Genomic DNA, 20,899 nt, shown 5'->3' on the forward strand with positions numbered 1-20,899 from the left:
AACTGTGAACTCAGAGCTAGGTCACAGTTCTGCAGCTTGTCAAACAACATTCTCTACAGTAAAGTATATATTTGTGCATAAGTGCAGATTAGATGTTTCAGTTGTTTTGGTACAGGTGTGTCTCTGGAGTGTTCACATGTTTAATCATTGCTTCTGTGTCTTGGTCAGAAAAGTTTTTATTCTGTTAAATCATAAAAGATAGATGGATGGACATTACTGTCACTTACAATGTTAGTCTCGCCTAAGTAACCTACATATTACTTAGAACTGCAAAGACCGGATAATTCAGAGAAATTGCGAGTTTAGACCCTGTTGGGAGTGCTAAAGCCCCCTTAAATTTAATCACGGCAGCCTTAAAAGTAACTATAGTAATAGTACCAATGATATTGTATTTTAGTGTTTAGTGACTTTGAAATGATCAGGACCCACACAGCGTTCAATTATTGGTTACAGCACTTTTCATTCTCCACTCCTTCAGCACTTAGTATTCAACCGGGAAGCCAGCTTTTCCAGCTCCTTCCCAACTCCAAGCACTAAAAGGTGGGAAAGCTTTCATTAGTTGCAATCCCTCTCACCTGTCCCTTCCGACCTCCTGGCTCCGCCCCGTGAGCTTACCGTACTACCGCTTTACTGCAGCAGAGCCAGAGACCACACCCCTGTCACAGTGAGACAGGAGAGGATGAAAACTGTCCAGTGTTGTTGATGATCATTTGAAAATGTCAACCCTCAAAGTAATTCAGCTGAACAGAGGTTTGAGTTGTAGCTTCAGGTGGACATGACTATTTTAGGCAGATCCTTAATTACAAAAGATTTATATTGAACTTGAACATTCCCAAAATCTGAACATGGCAAAATTAATCCTCAATTTTATCTGGAGAAAACACACAAATGTCGCATTAAGAAAAATGTTTCAATGAATAAGGCTAATAAAGGCAGAACCCCTGTCTTAGATTTTTAAACTTTTCAAAAATTAAATATATTCCAGGTATTCTTTAAAAAATGTGATTGTGTTTGGAACGCTGAACTTCTGAATCTCTTTAACTCCGTAGGATTCCATTTTTTAAGATGCAACTTCAGTATGTCTAAAATGTTTCCCTTTTACAAACTGATGTTATTGTGTACAAAAACAAGCCTAACCCAAATGAACAGGATGTTTGAGTTAGAAATTAAAACTGCTGTCATTTTAAACCAAGTTTGCTTTGTTGACAAAAATGCCACTTTTTTAGACAATTGTTTTTGGGGACCTGTGTGTGTGTGTGTGTGTGTGTGTGTGTGTGTGTGAAAAAAGTCAGAAAAAAGAAAATCAGGATCAAATTCAGACACGCTCCACCTCAGCGTGACAGGAGCGAGCATCCCAGAGAAGTCTTCACACATCAGCCGGTGGGGGTAAAATGACACTCTGTCTGACTCTGACAGTGTGGACCATCATATTCTGCTGGATAGGCTGAGACACTGGGTGGGTATATCAGGGTCTGCTTGGGAATGGTTCGAATCTTATTTGCATGAACGATCCTTTTCAGTGGCTACCTCTAAGTACAGTCCCTCTTCTACTTTTCTTGCCTATGGTGTGCCACAAGGTTCAGGTTTGGGGCCTTTATTGTTTTTGTTGTCTTTACTCCCTTTTCAGAAATTATTGAGCACTTTTAAGGACATTTCTTATCACTGCAATGCAGATGATATTCAGTTATATATCTCCTTTAAGCCCTAAGACGTTTCCATAATTAGAGATTTTGCATAGGTGCACAGATTCCATTACAGGTTGGATGGCTGATAATTTTCTTCAGCTAAATGAGGAGAAGACTGAAGTCCTTGTTTGTGCTCCTAAAAGATTTGTGCCTAGTGTTATGGAAAACTTGGGTCCACTTGCTACATTTAACAAACCTTCTATCAGGAACCTTGGTGTTACTATTGACTCAGCTCTGACTTTGGACGCTCATGTTAAATCTCTGGTCCGCTCCTGTTTTTATCACTTGAGAAACATTGCTAAGCTGAGTCCCGTTGTATCAAGCTCAGAATCGGAAATTCATTGATGCATTTGTTTCATGTCGTCTGCATTTTTGTCATTCTTTGTTTACTTGTTTGTGTAAAGCCTCTTTGGAGCATCTGCAAGTTGTTCAGAACGCTGCAGCAAAGCTTCTGACCAAGTCCTCCGAGTCCTGTCTGTCACAAACTTGCACTTTAAGACAGACACGCTGCGGCCTCTCCTCATCACCCACCGCTGCGCAGGTATGCTTCCTCTTATCTTCTTTGGTTTGGAAACATATTTGGTGATGCTTCATCCTCTGCTTTGTGTTTGTGTGCGAGCCCCGTCAAAAGCCTGTGCATTATGCTGGCAGCGTCCAAGATTTCTACTTTTTTATTCATGCAGCTTCTGTTTTTTTTCTCCATTAACATCTCGGGTTGCATTTCATTTTTTTAGTACTTATTTTAATATCTTTAGTTTTTTGTATTTCGGTCTGACTGTAATTTACCTGCTGTGGGCTCAGAGTTATTTTCCCTGATTTTATTTCATATAAACGTGTTTTTCAACCAAACGGTGAGGACTTACCTTCTTCCTTCAACTTCAGAATAGTTGCATGAAGTATACAGGGCAGGAGGCGACGGGCCAGGTCTGCAGGTTTCTGCATCGCCATGTAGAGCAGAACCTAAAGACAAACCCCCAAAAAGTTTAGTTTGCCTGGCTTCTGTTTTCCTTTTGCTCTTCCAGATCAACAGAATATTTTTGCACAGCCAACAGGCTGCCTCTGAAGAAGACTCCAGATAAATGGTGACCTTTCTCTATGATGGTTATTCACAGAGGGACCAGTCATACCCAGATCTTTAAATCTGTCATAAGACTATCAGTGAGCATTATTTTTAACTTTCTCTTTTTGGATAAACAATGTCTTTAAAAGACAGCCAACATTTTCAGTGATGGTGCAAACTGGAGCTCCGAGCTCTGCTTTCATATGTGCAGGAAGAACATGCAAACGCTTGGCAGGGACCTGCCCGGGTCCAAATCCAGGACCCTCTTTGGGTGAGGAAACAACTAACCCAGTTACTGTTTGTCCCTTTCCCATAAAGCCGACCGGATCATTAATAGAAGCTGGTTTAAAGTTGTTCTTCATTTAACACCATCACACCACAGAGAGCTGCTGTGTGTCAGTTAAACATCGTGTGTGACAGCATCAGATCCTTTTTCATCAACATGTGAAAATGCTTCAACATGTCTGTGAGCACAGATCTGTGTTAAACTGACTTCTCCAACAGACATGAGCCAAAACGGTCCCATGGCACAAGCTGATCCTGAAAATCAGCAGAAACATTCATGAAAACACTTTGTGATCCACTTAGTAAACACGTTTGGCTTAAAACACGCATGTGGCAAAACGAACGACCTGCTTCAGACCTTCTCGGCCTCCTTGGTGTCATCAAAAAGTCTTTTTGGCGTCGTGCAGGTGTGACCCTGGCAGTCTCCCAAGCCTCCACCCACATGTTGCCTGGGATCTTCATCCTGGGACTGAGTGTCCCCGTCACCATCGTGTTGCCCTTCTCATCGACCACTTCCTCTTCTACGTAATCCCGAGGTGAATACCAGCGCACAAAATCCTCCAGGACACAGCCGGGGTTGGCTGCCTGTGGACAGAGACACAAACTCGTACTTTAAATGAAGTAATGTGTAAATATATTCACTGACACCTCATACTGGCACTGACGACTCTAACAGGGCCCACTCACGACACCACAGCATTCATGGACCCAAGCACACCAGGCTGTCACTGAACATAAAATGTCATTTAGGCATCAAAACGATTTCCTTCTGTTCAGGACTGGAAGTAAATACGTGTGATCTGGCAACAAATGTTTTACTTTTTTGTGTAAATCTGAAAATCTATGAATAACAAATCAATTGTATTTTAGTATTAAAACCAGTTCAGACTGAATAAAGAGCTCGTCCACACTGGATCAGAAACATAGAGACATGGTGGGAATAACCAACACTGTAGATTTAGGGCAGCTGCAGCATGACTTACACTGTGTGCTGGTCATTATCACTGCATTACTGCCTCAGATCTGCAGGTCTCTGCAAAGACAAGGTTCAAGTAACCTCTGAAGATGATTTATAAAACTGCAATGAGCTGTTTGAAAACTGACGACCACGTGATCGTCTGGTGATCAGAGGTTTCTGCACTCACGTAGCTTCTCCCAGCATGACTGCATCCATCATGCCACACGTGTCAGTGACAGAGTCACAGCTTTCCACAGCGTAGGCTGATCAACAGTCCTCTTATTTCACACTAGTTTACTTGTAAAAGCCTACATGACATTTTTTATTAATTCATTAATATCCCATTCATTAACTGCACAGAGAAGACGTCGTTTTCTTTAAGCTAACAGTATTATTAAAGTTCTTCATGACTGGGCCCAGTGTCCTCTTTATGGTCACCCTACCACAGCGGTATCCTCTGTGACTACTGTGTGTGTGTGTGTGTGTGACTGCACAGTTATGTTCACTGCAGGCAGTTCACACACACACACACAAAACATCCTGAACAGTAAAACTAGCAGACATGTAGCAACTCGAGGGCACACTGACGCTAATGTGTGTATAAGAATTTCTTTTATTTATGTATTATTCATATTATGTTATTGTATAATGCCTTGGTGCCACTGGATTTTAGCATGTCTCACACTCATGCAGTTAGACAGATGGTGGGAGTCTGGTAAGGAAGTTGGGGGAAGCAGAACTCCACAGGAAGAATCTTTTGTCTCTTCGAGGACTCTGGGAGGTAGCAAGGGAGTGTGAACCTTAAGGTGTGAAACAGCTGTGCACTGCCTTTTGTTCCTGAAGAAGGTTTTTAACTGAGAGCCATGCTAGGCTCAGGGAGACTCTGCTGACCGTCTGCCCCACGATCATGCAGGCTCTCCACCAAGCTTGGTTTTCTGTTCTGTGTTTTGATTAAAGAATGTTAGCTACCGCTCGTCTGCAGGCTTTATTTAATGGAAAACTTCCACAACATGTGGCTAATGCTGAAGGCTAACGGGTGGCTGTAGCTCATTAGCAGGTCATGTACTGATCAGAAGGTCGTGGTTCAATCCCTGGTTCCTCCAGTCTGCAGGCCAAGTATCCTTAGCCAAGATACTAACCCCAAGCTGCTCTCCGATGTGTCCGTCTAAGTGTGGATGTAAGACAGGAAGCACTAAGAAACTTAGGAGACAGCTGACCCAGAGTGTGTCCGACTCACTTTGAAGGACTCCATGGCAGATAGCAGACAGGCACTCTGCATCCGAGCACGCAGGTGGGTACCTTCAGCTGATGTGCCCAGTTTGGTCAGTACCTCTGACTGCTCTGCTAACAGGTCCTCTGTCATTGGAGCTGGTTCCTGAAAATGAAACATGATGCACAGATATCAGACTCAGTCAGCTTCAGCTGAGGTTAATGACATTTCTGTGAACCACTTATATGAGATCTGCTTTCATGGTTTTGTCACACAAAGGTCGCCTCTGTACTGTTACAACCGCTTTGTTTTAGTTCTAATTATTAACTGCACGTCTTTGAACATGGAGCGAGTGGGGTTGGGTTAACTCTGACTCTAAACTGCCCACAGGTGTGAATGAGAGCATAAATCAGAGGTGTCCAACTCCAGGCCTCGAGGGCCGGTGTCCTGCAGGTTTTAGATGTGTCCTTGATCCAACACAGCTGATTAAATGGCTAAATGACCTCCTCAACATGTCTTGGGTTAGGGCTATCCTTTGTTGCTAGTTAGCCTGACCTGTATCCCCAATGTTAAGTTTGTACATTGTATGTATGGTCGATTAGGTCATCTCAGCTGCAGGCAACCAACAAATAAAGCTTATCCTTATCGTGGAAGTTCTCCAGAGGCTGAACTAATCATCTGATTCAGGTGTGTTGACACAGGGTGAGATCTGCAGGACGCCGGCCCTCGAGGCCTGGAGTTGCCCACCCCTGGGATAAATGTTTGTCTGTCTCTCTGTGTTCGCCCTGCGACTGGCGACCTGTCCAGGGTGAACCCCGCCTCTCGCCCTATGGTATGGGATAGGCTCCACCCCGTGTGACCCCGACTATTATTTTCAACATGCTGTATTTGGAATAAATAACAGCATATGATGTGTTTGCACAGTGAGGCAGTGACTCTGACCTGTGTGACGGGAACATAGAGAGGCTCTGCAGATTTGAGCAGAGTCATGTTGTTGTAGGGGTGCAGCCTGCCCTCAGCTCTGCCCTCAGTTTGTGTCGCCTCAGTCTCGCCCTGGTCACTCAGGCACTCGAAGAATTCCTCCTCGCTGTCACTCCACGAGTCCCAGGATTTTCCTTGAGACATCTCTCTTGTTGAACTGGAAGCACTGGTTGCACACTCTGGTCCTTGGCGGCTCTTCTGGCAGGCACCTGAGACCCTGTGTTCCTTTTCTTTCCCCTCGGGTACCTTGTGAGATTCATCTCTGGCCTTCTTCCTTTCGATACAACAATTCAGCATCTGTCCAGGAACAAAAACTCTTTTCACACATGGAAACATAACACTGCTACTTGTGTTCAACAGACAACACGACATGAACAGGTGTTTGGGAGTTTGAAGATGCTGTATCACACTGAGCATCAGCTCTCAGAATTCATTTTTCTCTTTATCACCTAAACATCGTTCCAATTATCAAAGTTAACACAACACTTTTGATAAACCACTGGAATTAAAGTTGCAAGTCTACAAATGTGCATGATGTTGTTTTTTGTCTTTTAAATCGTTCGATTAGTCCTTGCACTTTGTGCACTTTGTGCACTGTGTGGCTACCTGGAACTTCTGATGCAAAAGACAACAGCGAAGATCAGGAGCTCCACCTGCCAGCCTGCAGATTAGGAAGCACAGAGATGGATATGAGTGAACACCAGTGTGTTAACAGAGAAACAAATACTGCTTAAACAATTTCAAGCAAAGTTTTAGTTAGAGCACGGCACAAACACTGCAGGGGCTTTTGTGCCTGGTATTATGTACTTGGAGTTGGATCTTTACATTTTGGTCATTTGTCTGTTATTAGAGACGGACGGAGAGCCAACATGACTGACAACAACACCAAAGCCCGATTCTAAAGTGTCGGCTCAGCTGGACAGCTGAAGCTGGACAAAGTACAGACATCCAGCATTTGACTTTATTTATATGGCACAGGATAAGAACCACAGAGTGCTTCACAATAATATGAAACAGCACAAATCTAGTTCAAAGCCAGGCTAAATAAATGAGTCTCAAGCTGCTGTTTATAAAAATAAATGCAATCAAGGCAACATAATGATGGAGGCAAAGCACTCCACAGCCTGGGGGCCCCGCTCTGACAGATCCATCTCCTCTGGTCTCAAAATGTGTTTCTGTCTTCTGTCTGTGTCCAAGTCAACAGTCTAACGAGGTCCCACAAATGTCTGCAAATAGGTTCTGCTCTTCCATGAAGTCCTTTGAGATCCCGACTGAAATCGGCTGATGCCAATATCTGCTGAGTGTTGGCCACGAATAAAGCAGCAATAACAGAGTTCAACGAGAACAACAACTTTTCATTATCACTTATTCTTCACTCTCTCCACAGCTGACGGACCAACAGCAGCACACAGAGGACAGTGGTACCAGATACTTTGTATGCCGTCACCATCTGACAGCAGGCAGAGGAGCTCCAGGGCTGAAAATATATCCTCAACCTCAGGTTCAACTAACGAACTGACCCAGTCACAGACTTCCTTTGGAGTATCATTCCCAAGTTCAAGCACAGCCCCTAGTCCCACTTCTTAGAAAGGGAAACCGCTACTGCAGTCTGCTTATCCCGAGGTGGGAAACCAGGACAGTCCAACAACATCCACAGACTCAGTGGGACTCGCACCTCCAGCCCAGGAGTCCTGCCACCAAAGAGTCATGTAACTCGTCACAGACCTCGCCAATTAATATCAAATCAAATATCAGCTGGTTCAGTCCCAACTGATGGTCTCATTATTCAGGTTTCACACAACAAACGTCTCATGACGGGTAAAAACAACGAGCTCTCTCAAGACTTTTGCAAAACATGCTGGTGGCAGTGGTCACAGAAGAACTACTGAAGGTTCCAGCGCACTTTTGGTAAAGTGGAAAGAATATTATTTCACCATAAATGGGCCACGACCAGGTGCTTCCCACAAGATTTCACACAGACCAGTGAAAAGAATTATCAGAAGAGTCAAGGCCCAGTTATGAAGAGCCACAGAAAGGCCTGGAATCAGCAGGTACGACTGTTTCAAAGAAAACAATATGTGCGCAAGAGCCACAGAAAAAAAGAGAAGCGTGAAGTGTGTTTAAAGTTTGCTGAACAAGTCAGTGAAACGCTGGCAGAATATTATCATCTGCATTCATAAAGTATCCACAGGCGTCTCTGCCTGCTCTCCTGTACACTCATGAGTTCACACCTACCTGCCCCTCTAACACCATCGTTACATTTGCTGATGATGCGACAATCATCAGTGGAGAAGACGGCGAACAGGCAGGAGGTTAAAAACCTGACAGGCTGCTGCAATGAACACAACCGTCTGCTCAGCGGCATCAAAACTAAGGAGATGTGACCTCAGCAGAGGGAAACACGTTCCTCTCCACATCAAGCAGACTGTGTTCAGCGAGTGTCCTCGTTCCTGGGGACTCACATAGCTGAGGACCTCTCATGGTCCAAAGTCAAAGACTCCACCTCAGGATGCTGAGGAGGAGGAGGAACCATCTGGAGAAGAAAGTCTTGGTGGCTTTTTTACCACAGCACCATAGTGTGTCCCCACCTACTGCTAACAGCTTGGTATGCTAACTGCTCGGTGGGTCATTAAGACAGCACAGAAGAATAGTGCCTGTCCCTTTCCTTCCCTGGAGGACATGGTCAGCACTCGCTGTCTCAGGAGAGCCAATCAAATCTCATCTCATCCTGGACAGCAGCTGTTCAAGAAACAGGACAGCCAGGCTAAGAAAACAGCTTTTCCCCTGGACCATCGATCACTGAACACTAAGCTCAGTGAATGGACCGAGTGAGCCTCCCTCCTGCCTGAGACACTCCTGTGTAACATTCAGTATAATGTTCACTAATGCTGCCAAATGTAAGCTTACATCTAATACAAAACACCAGCATAACACGGGACAATTACACCCTCCCTCCATGGCTGCTGCCATCCAACCAGTGCAATACTCCTCTGGTTAAATGGTAAATGGACTGGTTCTTATATAGCGCTTTTCTACTCTTCTGAGCACTCAAAGCGCTTTACACAAAGGCGTTTGGAGGGGGAGGGGGGAGGAGTGTACATCTGCATGTGTATATATGTCTGTGTAAGTGTGTGCCTTTATTTGTTACGCCATTTTTCTCCACACCAACAACAACCCTTCGCGGGCAACAGTACTCTCGCAATATAACAGAAAATAACAAGTTAACAACGACCGCAGTGAGCTTCTCCAAGATGTGATCCAATTTGCACTCAGAAGTCTTATTCTGAGTATTCACAGCAGCCGTAAGCTTCTCCAAGATCTTATCCATGCTGCGTTCAATGAGCCCATTTTGAGAAACTCACGCCTCTTCCCATCGTTTGAATCCCAGCGGGCAGCCTTGTGGGGGTTTGAACAGCCGGTTCCGCTTTCTTAATTCTTCGATAAGCCAGGGCCAAGCCAGCTCCGATCAGCCAGAACCCTGTTATCATGGTTCCGAATAGGTAGATATCTTCAGCACTCAGGCTCACCCGAGCCCAGACTTCTCGTTGAGAAAGGGGTGTCAATTGCATTCAGGGACCAGTTGATCCAATCCATAATTCCTCTTTTAGGTTTTAGAGAACAGACTGTGAGAGACTGTTCCAGGGAAAAGTAATACAAAAAACACGAGACTAAACAAGCACACAAGAGGCTAAGCAGGGAAGATAAGGGAGAGGAGAAAAGTGCGACTGCCTTTGTTAAGAGCAAAACTCTTTGAATGCTGTAAACACACCGTGTTTGGGTGGCTTCATCCCAAAAACACCACAGCAACACTGAAGGCTGGAGGTGGGAGCATTATGATTTTGATGTTCCCAAAAAAATGTGTGATTGCTTAGAAAAGTTATGCATAAAAACTTTATAACAAGCTGCAAAAGGGACTGAGACATTAAATATAACTCCAGGAAGGATGAATGGAGACATTGTTGATTAAAATCTGCTGCCATCTACCAGGATGATGAAGATGAAACAAGGATGGATGTTTCAGCAAGACCATGATCACAAACACAGCCAATGGAAACTGTTGGTTTCAGAAAAATCAAGTAAAGCTGCTGGAACGGCCCAGCCAATCACCTGAGCCGAATCTGTGGGAAGGATCCACGGAGCATTCGGGATCTATAGACTGTTTGTGTGGTGAGTGGGTCAAAGTCATGAGCAATGATGGGACTGGTTTCTCCATACAGAAGCTGCCATGAACTGTCATCACCAACATTTGTATAAAGTAATAAATAAATGTCTGTGTGTTTAATGTCCCTGTGTTACCGACATCTGGTGATAATTTCACATCAAAGCACCTTTAGAAATATATTTGCTTAGAGAACTGCTGACGTGTTCAATACTTATTTTACCTGCTATAAAATGAAAATGTTAATATGTGTGACATCTTTAAAATCAAAGCAGCACGAGCCTGTGAGGTACCCACCCACAAACAAGATGGTTATTTTCCCACCGGTAACGCAACTCAAGGACAAACTCCTGCCAGAGGTGTCCAACAGCCCGCAGCCCACCGTAGTAATAGTTGACCAGACACACACACAGAGCCAGACGGTAGGTCAGACTGTCACTGGGGGCTGACTTCAGCTGGTGGGAAAGGTTCTACAACGAGGGAAAAGACCAGCATGAAATCAAACAGCAGGACACCAAATTTAATACATTCTAATAAAAATCCTGACAAAGTACTGACAGCACTGAGCCTGTCTTCACTCTGAAACTTATACTGGACCTGACCTGAGTGTAACCTTGAGTGTGCGAGTGGTGAAGAGGCAAACATACATAATCAGAGGTTTTCTCTTGCTCCGATGTCCCACTGGAGTTGGACAGCTGAGTGTTATTCTTACAGTCAGACTTCTCCACAGCAGCATCTGGAAACAGATACTGAGACACAAACACAAATAAACAAGTCTGTCATTTAGAAACTCTGTTGTTTTATAGATGTTAGAAGAATTAAACAAGTGGAGCTCACGTAGTCATCACTTCACGATAAAACACAGGATGCTGATCGCTCAGTGGCAAAAGCAGGACGTGACCAGAAATAGACAATAAAAATAAGAACGCTGCCTGATATCCTGTTTAAGATGACGCTCTTGTGCTTTACTGAGCTGCTGTCAGATGGGATCAATATCTGTGGCCAGCACTCTAAGACATAAATGCAATTACGGCTGTAGTTTTAAGATTCAAGGCTGTCTTAGCTCGAGCTCGACCTGCTGAGTGTGACGGGCTCAACAGTAACCAGGAAGGAAAAACTGTTTGTGAAAAGAAGCAGAGGAGCCACATCAGTACGAGTCAAACTACCACACGCTCCGAGGTCTCTGCTGCTCTGAATATCACGCTCACCGTCTCCTAACACGGGATCCACACCTCTTCTGTCAGAATCAGTTTCCTCATAAAATGAGCTGAAACCATTAAAACTCAGTCAAGTATTAGTCAACTCCGACTAGTTAATGCCTTTTAAACAGGTTACATGATTAACTCTTACCAGAATTGAGTATCTCGGTGTTAAGGGGCGACTCATCGATGCGTCGATGGCGGCGAATGTGCTTCCGGGCACTGTGCACCATGTTGGAGACGGACAGTTTGGAAATGGGCACAGTTGCTGCTGGCTCGGTCAGCTTGGACAAAGCAGAGCTGATGTCACTGTTTTCTACAGACGACAAACACATCCAAGAGTTTCTGTTCAATTACTGAGGCCCGGGTCAGCACAGATGCCCAGATCTCCCAGTAAGCTACGCACGTTTCCAGAATGCAGTATGGTCACTCAACAAGTAAAGCCAGGAACCTGACCTTTGCCCTCATCTTCAGCGTATCCTCTTCCAGGAATCTCCTCTGTAGACTCAGTCCTACAGCAGAGTTTAAAGAGCTCTGTCACAGCCTCACCTACAGGGAACGAAAACAGTTACTGACCTGATATTTTCTTATTCAAACTTTTCATGAAGCACACGCTTCAGCACAGCGAAGCAGGACAACATCTGTGTAACATTTTCTAAATCATGGACGTGGCAACAAAAGAAAAGTCCACTTTACATCACATGTAAAGTGCTTGGGGCTGTCATGAGAGGCGGGGCACACCCTGGACAGGTCGCCAGTCTGTCGCAGGGCAAACACAGAGACAGACATTCACACCGTGGGAAATTTAGAGCCCCAATGAACCTGTCCCCACTAACTGCATGTCTTTGGACTGTGGGAGGAAGTGGGAGGCCCACACAGAGAACAATGAGGAAAAAAGACACTTTATTTGTCCTTTACTATGTTCTTTCTATCGGTAGCTTGATTACATCCGTCTTATCTGCTGCGTATCATTTGATGCATGAATTTTAGCCTCTTGGCTTAGAAATAGTTTCCTCTGTGCTGTTTGGACAAAAAACAAAGCCATAAAAAGTCTTCACACATCACACAACAATGTGTATGTTTGTAATGGATCCAAGTGTATTAGTAACCAGAAAAATACTACATTAAGGTCAGTGCACTTAATGCACTGACCTTAATGTAGTATGTAGCGGTGTGTTTGAAATCTGTACTGACTAGTAAAACCTCTGGTCTGCCCCAAAGCATCATGGTCTCTGTCCCTGAGTGTCCCACTGATCAGTTTAACTTACCCAGTAAACACTGAGGATTTTCAGCCGTCCTGACTCGAACTGACCAGTGAGGAGCTTGAAGAGGGTCGAGGTCACTGTTGGGTGATAAACAGAGTAAACAGTAGAGGAGAGTTTCTGATACACTTTTAGTTAAAGGGTTTTTATAAGTAATGAGTCATGTTTGATTACATGTGACGTAGTCCTTCACCAGTAATCAAGATAATTACACATGTAAGCATTTCCTTATGTCACACTCAGTTTGTCCCTTCATGCACAAGCTTGTTAGACCTGTGCCAGCTCTGTTTGGGCCTTACAATCAAACCCATGTACGTTTACCCTTTTAATAAACTGCTCCACCCATTTCCTACTTTACGAGTGAAATATGAAGCAATGCAGTGTGTACACGGATGCAACACTCAGTGCTCAGCGCAGCGTTTTGTGTGCTATAGTGCAAGTGAACAGCTCACTCCCATCAAAGCTTTCCCATTGGATCGTTAACACAAACACCAAATGTCAGGAGGACACGCGCCTCAAACTGGAGTTGTCTTTCTAGCCCGGGTACCTCATCACTCAGTGTGGTGCACTTTAGCCCACGCTAGCATCAGCTGTGGTCACTGGCTGATTAGTGCTGGTTTCTATGGGCTCAGATTGTGGTCATTTGTACTTGTAAATCAAATGTGTAGTTGTGAGCTTTGTAACCTTGTAAACCAGAATATCTGAAGATTTTATGTTTATGCATCTACAGATGAGAATTTGTGTGTTTGTAAAAAATATTTACACGAGTTACAATTTTTTTTGTTAAGGTCGTCTTACAGACACAAAGCAACAAACTGTGTGTAAAACTCTGCGCTCAGGTCCCCTGGCAGTGTGTGAGTTTGAACTCACAAGTACAAAATATTTATGACCACAATTTGAGCCCATCGGTTTCCTCGTGGCTCAGCTGGTGACACAGTTGCAGTGAGGCTGAGTGTTGCGAGGTAACAAAACGATCTAGCTGGTATGTTGCAGCTGCTCTTAGTACAGTACACCAGAACACTGCGCACACAGCCTTACCTGTACACGTCATTATCCACAACTATGCCTTCAGTAAGATGAGGCCAAGTTGTTGCGAGATGAAGTTCACTACAAAAGTGAAAAACAGAAACACAGTAACAGCAAACAAAGTAAGTCTTCCTCAGACCCACAGATAAGGATGACGATGAAGAGGCTCCGAGACCATGTGATAAGCAACAAAGCCGTCACACCGACTGCTCAGTGTGCAGAAAACATGTGACTGTAATTTTTAGAAAGTATCATCAGTTTTTACCTTATTGGCTCCTCACAGGCACCGAATGGAAACTTCCCAAACTCCAACCCCCACCTCGCCACCAAGGAGCGCATCACAATCTGCCAGAAAAAACACAAAAAACTGAATAATCGTCCAAACAGCAGAGCAGGCAGTCTGTCACCAGAGCCCACCCAGGGCTTCCTCACAGTCAGGGAGTTCAGTAACACAACCAACCTCTGTTTGTGAGCGCACACACACACACACACACACACACACACACACGTAAAACATATTGAATGCATCACCAATTGTCTACATATATTTCTAAAGGTGATGTTCACATGAAATTCTCACTAGATGTTGGTAACAACCCATCCAATCCACACATGCAGAGAAACAACTTTAAACTATACAAACTACAAATCAAACAATATAACAAATAAACTCGATGTATTGTGAGTTTTTCTACGTACGATGGTGAAAATTCAAAATCCTGCTCCTCACATCAAGGTCTTAAATAAGGCTTTGCCAATCCAGGCCTCGAGGGCCGGTGTCCTGCAGGTTTTAGATCTCACCCTGGGTCTACACACCTGAATCAAAGGATTAGTTCATTACCAGGCCTCTGGAGAACTTCAAGACATGTTGAGGAGGTGATTTAGCCGTTTAAATCATCTGTGTTGGATCAAGGACACATCTAAAACCTGCAGGACACCGGCCCTCGAGGCCTGGAGTTCGATGTCTGTGTCTTAAATAATCAGGCCCCATCTTATCTTAATGACCTTGTAGTACCATATCACCCTATTAGAGCACTTCGCTCTCGCTCTGCAGGCCTACTTGTTGTTCCTAGAGTATTTAAAAGTAGAATGGGAGGCAGAGCCTTCAGTTTTCAGGCCCCTCTTCTGTGGAACCAGCTTCCAGTTTGGATTCGGGAGACAGAAACTATCTCTACTTTCAAGATTAGGCTCAAACTTTCCTTTTTGCTAAAGCATATAGTTAGGGCTGGACCAGGTGACCCTGGATCCTCCCTTAGTTATGCTGCAATAGACGTAGGCTGCCGGGGATTCCCATGATGCATTGAGTGTTTCTTCTTCACTCACTATGTGTTAATAGACCTCTCTGCATTGAATCATATCTGTTATTAATCTCTCTCTCTTCCACAGCATGTCTTTATCCTGTCTTCCTTCTCTCACCCCAACCAATCACAGCAGATGGCTCCGCCCCTCCCTGAGCCTGGTTCTGCCGGAGGTTTCTTCCTGTTTAAAGGGAGTTTTTCCTTCCCACTGTCCCCAAAGTGCTTGCTCATAGGGGGTCATATGATTGTTGGGTTTTTCTCTGTATCTATTATTGTACAATCTACTGTGCAATATAAAGCACCTTGAGGCGACTGTTGTTGTGATTTGGTGCTGTATAAATAAAACTGAACTGAATTGAACAGGTAAAAATATGGCGACATCAGGAGTTTCAGACGGTGAGAGAATGAATCTCGCTGCAAAAGAAACGATGTTTTAAACCCTGCATGTCAACGTCTCCCTGCACACCAAGCAAACATTAAATAAACTGTTTTATAGTCACTGTCTCGACTTGTTTCTGTAATTTGATGTCATCCATTTTTTTTATTTTGCCATTTTTATAAGAACAACAGAGCAGCTTTTTCATTTCAGTCGTTTTATTTTGACTCATGATTTTTTTCTTGACGTCGTTTTTTGTTGCTGTGATCTTTTGATGTTAAAGTCTAGTGTTGACCACAGAAAGAGACTTACTGTGATTATACTGTAATCTGTGAAAATCCTCTGTGTGCAGCTGATGGTTAAAAGAAAAGATTTCAGTTCATTCAGATCATTTTTATGTTGACAATAGAAAACCATCCTGAATGGTCGGTTTGAATAAGTGCAAATTTAGATCCTATATGGTTGAAAATAACTTAAACATATCGTGATTTATTTCGTGTTTTGTGATATAGCAAAAAAATATTGTGATATTACATTTTCCTCATATCACCCAGCGCTACCATAGATGTCCGTACATGACGTCTAACAATGAAGAATGACACGGGGGAAATGTATTGGACAGAAAGAAAGGTGCAAAAAGACACATTTATGAGTAATTACAGAGCAATCCTGCCACTTAGTGCAAATTAATATCAGCCGGTTCAGTCCCAACTATGGCCTCATTAGCCAGGTTTCACACAAGAAGCGTCTCATGATGGGTAAAACCAACAAGCTCTCTCAAGACCTTTGCACACTTAAGACTGATGGCATCGGCTACAGAAGAACTTCTAAGTTACTGAAGGTTCCAGTGAGCACTGTTGGGGCCATAAACCTGGCGTTGCCCCTGCAGGGTTTTTATTTATTTACGATAAACCAGCCACGACCAAGCGCTCCCCACACGCTTTCAGACAGACGAGTGAAAAGACTTATCAGAAGAACGACCTGGAACCAGCAGGTACAATCGTTCCACAGGAAACAACATGACCTGCATCACACACACGACTCCTAAAAGCCACTGGCAGGGTTTCTGGATGTCAGCCACTTGCTGACATGTATTTAAAAAAATTAAATAATTTCTTAATAATAATATTACATTTTTCTATTTGTGTATTAATGACATGACATGTACTGCCTACCTGGAGGCTGCTGCGGCCATGAATACTGCTGCCAGTCTTGGAGCACGTAGGTGAAGCGAATGGCGATGTTGACTGGAGGCAGAGGGAACAGGGAACAACCCTGATGACAACAGGAAGACATCAGCTCATGTTTATGGTAACAAGCTGCAGCATTGACCTCTCTGTACAGGCGTGGATTACACCTCGTCATTGTCGGCCGTTTCTGGGAACATACTGAACACATTTAACCCTCATGTGTGGATGATGACAACATCAATCAGGATTTTTATTCTTCTTTAGGAATGAATATAAGATTTTTGAACTTCATTTTTTAAATGTCCACTTAGGTGGACAACATAGGTTTTGACTTATGAAGGGTATGGAGACATCAGTGTGTAGTGTTTCTGTGCAAGTTTACCATCAACACCAACACAAATACAAGAAAACAGCCTTTGAATAGCTGCAGACCACTGTGCATGAAAGGGTTAAACAACGCGATGTCTGGGAATCCATTGTGTTTCCAGGAATAGGAATAAACAAAGTTCAAACAAACTGATCATTAAACCAACATCCACTTCCTAACAGTCTTTATTTTATTCACAAATTAACTCCACAAAAATCCAGAAACCGAATTTACACAGAATTAGACGTCTTCTTCTTCCTCTTCTGTTTTTCCAGTGTTCACATAACTAAGCAGTGTGCTGTACTGTTATCAACCTGCTCTTTGATGAACTATTACAAGAATATATTCTTATTATAAGATAAGATGTTTGTTATTTTCAAGTTGAATACAGTTTTTGTGTGACTGTCAGAGCACAGGAGGAGGAGGAGGAGGAGGAGGAGGAGGAGAGACTGTACATGAGCAGGAAAAACCAGATGAATAAATGTTTTAGAAAATACATTTACATGCACTTCGTGGATGCTTTTATGATTATTAGTTGCATTTAACAGGATTCACATTGTCCTAAAATCGTCTGGAACAGGATGCTGAGGTGATACTTGTAGAACATGGGTACATGACGCTCTGTGGCTGCACAATTTAAATTTTTCTTTATTAAAAACAAACAAACAACCTTGAAATATGATCCATATAAAGATGTTTGTTCCAGAGCACTTACTATCTTAGATTTGAAGATGTCGAGCAGGCCGGACAGGTGGTTGTACTGCACGGGCGCTCGACGCAGGTGAACGATCTCAAAGTCGGTGCGCACGCCTGGTCCTTTGCACTCTCCGGCATACATCCGCCTCCACTTCTGCTGGATCTGCACAAACATCGGCACCTGACTGAACACAAGATAAACAGCAGAAGGCATTACTAGCAGGATCTCTGGTACACGCCCGACATCCAGCTTCAGTTTCTCTCAACCAGCAACAATCCAGCTAAACTGAACAGCCCGACTGAAACACAGAGCAACAAGCTGCAGAACTGCATTGTACTGGCATGTATGTCAGCACTGTCACTGCACGGACCACTGAGTGCTACACAGACTGGTTTTAATATGTTGTGTTCATTGGCGTAATCTGGGGCTGCAGCAATTCATCACTTCTAAAAAAATCCTCCAAACCAATTCTTTGCTGCGATGCAGCGATGCAGCGATGCAGCGTGCTCTGTAGCACAGACTTGTTCAGCGATGTAAACGTGTGTGAGGGATAGGTCAGTAGGTAGAGTGGCTGCCCTGGGATCAGAAGGTTGGGGGTTTGAATCAAGTGAAAAGCTAAGCTGAGGTACCCCTGAGCAAGGTCCCTACACACTCCCCAGGCGCTGCATTGGGTGAATGAGTTAAATGCAGAGTTATTTCCCTACGGCCTACGGGGACTAACACAGATACATTATTCAGCCACATTTGTGAGTATAAACAGACATGCAAACCAAACTTATTTAGGAGCAGCATGTGAATAAAAGGTCTGACAACATTAAGCCCACACATCCCCAGTGTTAAACAAAAACACTGACAACACAGCAGCAGTGATGATGACGCTGCACAGTTTGACGTGGAGCTGAAGTTTACACACTGACAGGAGCAAAGAGGCGTTACTGAGACGGTGAGCTCAGGTAAAGTGAAAGATTGATAGTGAAATAATATAAAAATAAAAGCCAATCTAAATGTAAAACTCTTCTTCCAGTAGAATAACAATAATAATAATAAATTGTATTTATAAAGCGCCTTTCAAGACACCAAAGGACACTGTACAATAGATAAAAACACATAACAGAACACTGACACAATGAAGAGCAATAAAAACAAAAGTAAGAGATAAAATGAACAAACAGTGGATTCACAGTGAACATGCAGATTTGAACAGATGGGTTTTGAGTTGAGATTTAAACTGGGGGAGAACCAGTGTTTCTTATATGTGGGGGCAGAGAGCTCCACAGCCTGGGAGCAGAGCAGCTATAAGATGACAACGCAGTAATTTGCCGAGACAGTGCTTTGGTACAAACAACCATTTAGCCCCCCCCCTCCCCCCTCCTCATGACCTTTGGTTAGTGGCATTGTGATTTTGGAAGGAACCACTAAAACAAGAATCAATCTGATGCTAACACTGGCCAACCAGATCAGCTGCCTCAGTGTCTCAGAGTCCCTTGTTTTTTTTCAGTGTGCGCTCGTGTTTCTCGTCAGTTTATATATTTATTTAAGGGCTGGCTGTAGCTCAGGAGGTAGAGCAGGTCAGCTGCTGATCAGAGGGTTGGTGGTTCGATCCCCGGCTCCCCCAGTTTGCATGCCAAATATCCTTGAGCAAGATACTAACCCCGACTTGCTCTCCGATGCATCCATCAGAGTATAAATGCATATGTATGATAGTTAGAAAGCACTCACCGTATAGATAATAGTGAGTGTGGCATGTTGTATAGACCACTTTGAGTACTCCAGGAGAGCAGGCAGGCGCTGTATAAGAACCAGTCCATTTATTTTATTACTGATTTTGAGGTTGAAAATTCCGACTTTTGACAGAGTGACTCTTTTCCCTTGTGACTCTAATCTGTACCATCTAGCTATATTTAGTTTATTGTCACCTGACAAACACAAGGAGCCACAGCCTACTGGTTTACTGCTGTTTTGTTTAAAAAACAAAAACAAACAAACAACAAAAAAACCCCAGCATCCAACAGCACTGTAAACAACGGTAGACGGTAATAAGCAGCGAATAATGCAGAAAACAGAGACTTGAGATGGGAAACTTTTCTTGAAGCACACAGAGAGAGAGCTGTACAGGAAGTGTGATTTTATTGTGGTGGAAGCAAACCAGCCAAAGTATAAGAGATTTAATGACGATGTGTATCAAACGTGAAGCCTAGTCTGGATCTTCTTTTGCTGCTGGTTCAGTCAATTTTGGTCAGAGTGACAAAACCTGCAGCTCAGACTCTGTGAGCGGTCAGCTCATACGTCTGTGTACGTGCCGTCGGGTGAACGGTCCACGCTCTGTGTTTACGTCTTTGTGTGGAACCCGTGCAGCTGCTCTCATTTACTGTTTCAGCTGTTTGGTGATTGTTGAAATCGTTTTGTGAGGTTTAACCTGAGATTCTGGAGTTTCTGGCAAAATACATTTATATTTAAAATCGATTCAGGATTTAATGAATCAATATCACTTTATTCAAGCTAAAATCGATTTTAATTGGAATATCGATTATGGAAACCCACTCCTAGTTCAAACTTCTGGCTCAAGCCCTAACAAGCAGGTGAGTTCTTTATTGACAAATGTGTCTAATTACAGGTCAGTTCTTGGAAAATGCATTTTTATTTAACGCACATTTTGTAATAATACATTTTAGTTGGCTATAGTTTGTTTGGTAATCAGTATCCAGAGGATTATTTAAAAATGGCTCACACATATGCCATCAGTCTTCCTATTCATCTACACCGGAAGCACATCTATATCTGTGCAGTGTTATAGTTTTAGTGACGCTGGTGTGCGATATCAGAGTGGTGGTAAATGTATATACACAGATACACAGCCTCACTCTTTAGCTTGACTATTTGAGGTTAGGTTCGCTGTAATATACAATCATGTTGTTATGTTTAGGCCTGAAGAAATAAATGCAGGTTCGTGTCTCCCGAGGGAGAGCTGTGCGGAACACGTAAAGCTGTGGACTAATCCTAGTTTTCAGAGTAATGACCAGCTGGCTTACCGCTCCCACTCGGACGCAGTGGTGAAGTCGGTGATCTCGAAAACCTCCGACTCGGGCTGCAAAACACAAACGTAAACGTAAAATCAGCTGTCGTGTTGTTACAGCGCGCTTAACAAC

At 43.5% G+C, this 20,899-nt stretch overlaps 1 protein-coding gene and 1 pseudogene across 2 annotated transcripts; both read right to left on the reverse strand.

The window, feature by feature from the left end:
- Positions 1-2,386: 2,386 nt before the first annotated feature.
- On the reverse strand, positions 2,387-11,836 carry LOC146382147 (rab3 GTPase-activating protein catalytic subunit-like; annotated as a pseudogene). Its single transcript, XR_014801203.1, has 8 exons — positions 11,689-11,836; positions 10,986-11,087; positions 10,636-10,808; positions 6,786-6,840; positions 6,141-6,476; positions 5,226-5,363; positions 3,389-3,615; positions 2,387-2,645 (listed from the first exon to the last, which is right to left on the reverse strand). The product of XR_014801203.1 is annotated as a rab3 GTPase-activating protein catalytic subunit-like (transcript).
- A 1,996-nt stretch (positions 11,837-13,832) lies between these two features.
- Positions 13,833-20,898, reverse strand: LOC146382148 (rab3 GTPase-activating protein catalytic subunit-like). The gene is made up of 5 exons (XM_084938490.1): positions 20,783-20,898; positions 17,772-17,937; positions 16,675-16,774; positions 14,091-14,170; positions 13,833-13,906 (listed from the first exon to the last, which is right to left on the reverse strand). The coding sequence occupies exons 2-4, from the start codon at positions 17,925-17,927 to the stop codon at positions 14,103-14,105; spliced, it is 324 nt and encodes a 107-aa protein (XP_084794616.1). The 5' UTR covers positions 17,928-17,937; positions 20,783-20,898; the 3' UTR covers positions 13,833-13,906; positions 14,091-14,102.
- Position 20,899: the final 1 nt, after the last annotated feature.

This window comes from Perissodus microlepis, chromosome 8 (assembly GCF_051167445.1).
Source record: "Perissodus microlepis isolate ML-2025 ecotype Zambia chromosome 8, ASM5116744v1, whole genome shotgun sequence".
In the NCBI taxonomy this organism is placed as follows: Eukaryota; Metazoa; Chordata; class Actinopteri; order Cichliformes; family Cichlidae; genus Perissodus; species Perissodus microlepis.